The 2,500-nt window shown below is 35.4% G+C and overlaps 1 protein-coding gene across 2 annotated transcripts in view; it reads left to right on the plus strand.

Moving 5' to 3' along the window:
• Nucleotides 1-2,500, plus strand: part of LOC125036837 (ADP-sugar pyrophosphatase-like) — a 14,576-nt gene that overhangs the window by 2,011 nt on the left and 10,065 nt on the right. The window contains exon 2 of one of the 2 annotated variants that reach the window (XM_047629705.1): nucleotides 398-1,175. The exons of the other annotated variant lie outside the window; for it this stretch is intronic. Coding sequence (XP_047485661.1) covers nucleotides 398-959 — 562 coding nt within the window. The 3' untranslated portion in view covers nucleotides 960-1,175. Of the gene's footprint in view, nucleotides 1-397; nucleotides 1,176-2,500 lie in introns of those variants that run through there. 2 annotated transcript variants of the gene reach the window in all.

Below are 2,500 nucleotides of genomic sequence, written 5' to 3' on the forward strand. Positions count from 1 at the left end.
TGCACACACACACACACACACACATACACACACACACATGCACACACACACACACACACACACACACACACACACACACACACACACACACACACACACACACACACACACACACACACACAGCACACACACACACACACACACACACACACACACACACACACACACACACACACACACACACACACACACACACACATGCACACACACACACACACACACACACACACACACACACACACACACACACACACACACACACACACACACACACACACACATGCACACACACACACACAGAACACAAATGTATCATATTAACATATGTATATCTACCAGGTTTATAATGATTCATTTTCAGTTTATTTTCAATTTATCTTTTCTTTCTCTTCCATAGTTGCAGCGAAGAACAGTCAATACTAAAGGAAATGATAGACTCCTTAGAAGGAAAATCAGACTATGAATTCTTCCACAATATGCGTGTTACCAAAAAGACATTTGATTACATACTGACAATTATTAAGGAGCAGTACACAGCTGTTTATCGAGGAGGTTTTGTACCACTTGATCCAAAAAGTGCCTTGTGTATTTGTCTATGGTATTTAGGTAGCAAGTCTACGTATAAGATTATTGGAGAAATCTTTGGAATTGCACCCTCAACAGTATTTGAATGTGTCCAGAAAGTTGTAAATATTCTCTGTAAATCTACAGACATATTCATTAAATGGCCAAGGGATGAAGAGATTACTGAAAAAGAAGAAGAATTTAAATCTATAGCAGGTATCCCTGGTGTTATTGGTGCAATTGGAAAATGTCATATAGAAATTAGAAACCCAAGTGATGCACACCCTAAATATATGAACAAAGCATCAACTCATAGCTTGTTGTTGGTGGCAGTTTGTGATGTGAACAAGAAAATTCATGTATATGCATGCAGGAATACCTGGATCAACACCTGAGGAAGATATCTTTAAATCAGTTAGTTTGTACGATAGAATAATTGAAGAACCTCACTTATTGTTCCCGTCAATGCATTATCATCTTGTTGGTGATCCTGCATTTGGGCTTTCAAAATATCTATTAGTTCCATTTACTAGCAAGGAGAACTTGACTGTGATGGAGGAAAGCTATAATGCAAAACTGGTAAAGACTTTGTATGTCATTGAGAATGCCTTTTATTTTCTTAAAGAACGTTTCCCACGGTTGAAATATGTAGATTCAGATGTTAAAAGAATTCCACAAATTATAAAAGCATGCTGTGTGTTGCATAATATAACTGCTGATATTCCTGATGAAGAGGCATTCTTGTTAAATGAAAACTCCATTGACCCTCTTAATTATCCAGAAGTAATCCAAATGGAGGCTGATTTTCCCATAGATACAGAAGGATATGGTAAAAGAGATATGATAGTCAATATGTTATAGGTCAGTGGCTCCCAACTTGTGATTGCTGGACCCCCTGTAGGTCTGTGTACAGATTCAGGAGGTCATTAGTTTATTGAAAAGTTCTATAGGCTTCAGAGTAAAATGGATAATTGTTGACAAAAAGGATACTAGATATGAACTTTGAACATTTTTTATTGTTTTTATTATGTCATTTATTTACTTGGCTAAAAAGTTACTTTATTCTTGTTTAATCCACTGGTCATGGATTGCATGGACAGTGCTATGTACACTTTTAGCTTGTTAATTGTGTTTACATGCAAACAGCTTCACATATGTATAATTACTATGGAGTCAATTATCAATCCTATCTTACCTTTTCCTTGATTTTCAGCAAGATTATTATTTGTTGATTTGTTAGTAATTAGTACATTATATTAATCATAATGTCAATAATAAGAGTATTTAGAAACTAATACATTTTCCCACAAAGTCTACAAGTTGACACCTTCGTAACTGAGCACTTGTGGAGCCATCTTTGTTAATCCATTGCTGCCATGGAAAATTAATAAAAAATGGGGAAAATGCTGTGCTCATTTTATATATTTTTGTGAAATGTCTCTGTACATAGAGAGCTCTGATAGTGCTTAGCCACAAAGGAGTCAATTAGTAGTTTTTACTAGTGCTATGAATATCGATGGTGTTATTTTTATTATAAACACTATAAAAACATTAGAAACAGCAAAATAAGATAACACAAAATATTTTCATAAATCAATGAAAAGGGTGAACGGGCGAGACAGGCAGTACTCGTAATTAGCTCTTTGGTGACTTAGTACAAGTGTATCCATCTGTGTGTGAAAACAATTAAACAAGTAAACAAACAGTAGGCATGGCATGTATGTACATGCCATGCCTGTGGGCAATGGGTTAAACAAATTTCAAGTTGAGTTTGTCATTAGTCAATAAAATTGACTTCCTGAGTAGAGAAACACTCCAAAATCCTATAGTCTAAAGGAAATTTGATCAAATGTAAAGGATTCCCAATGGCAAAATAGTTAGGAATCGCTGCTTTACAAAGCTAAATTCCCAATTTTGTGGTGATTGTGATTCAGAA

The sequence above is a fragment of the Penaeus chinensis genome, chromosome 22 (assembly GCF_019202785.1).
Source record: "Penaeus chinensis breed Huanghai No. 1 chromosome 22, ASM1920278v2, whole genome shotgun sequence".
Lineage (NCBI taxonomy): Eukaryota > Metazoa > Arthropoda > Malacostraca > Decapoda > Penaeidae > Penaeus > Penaeus chinensis.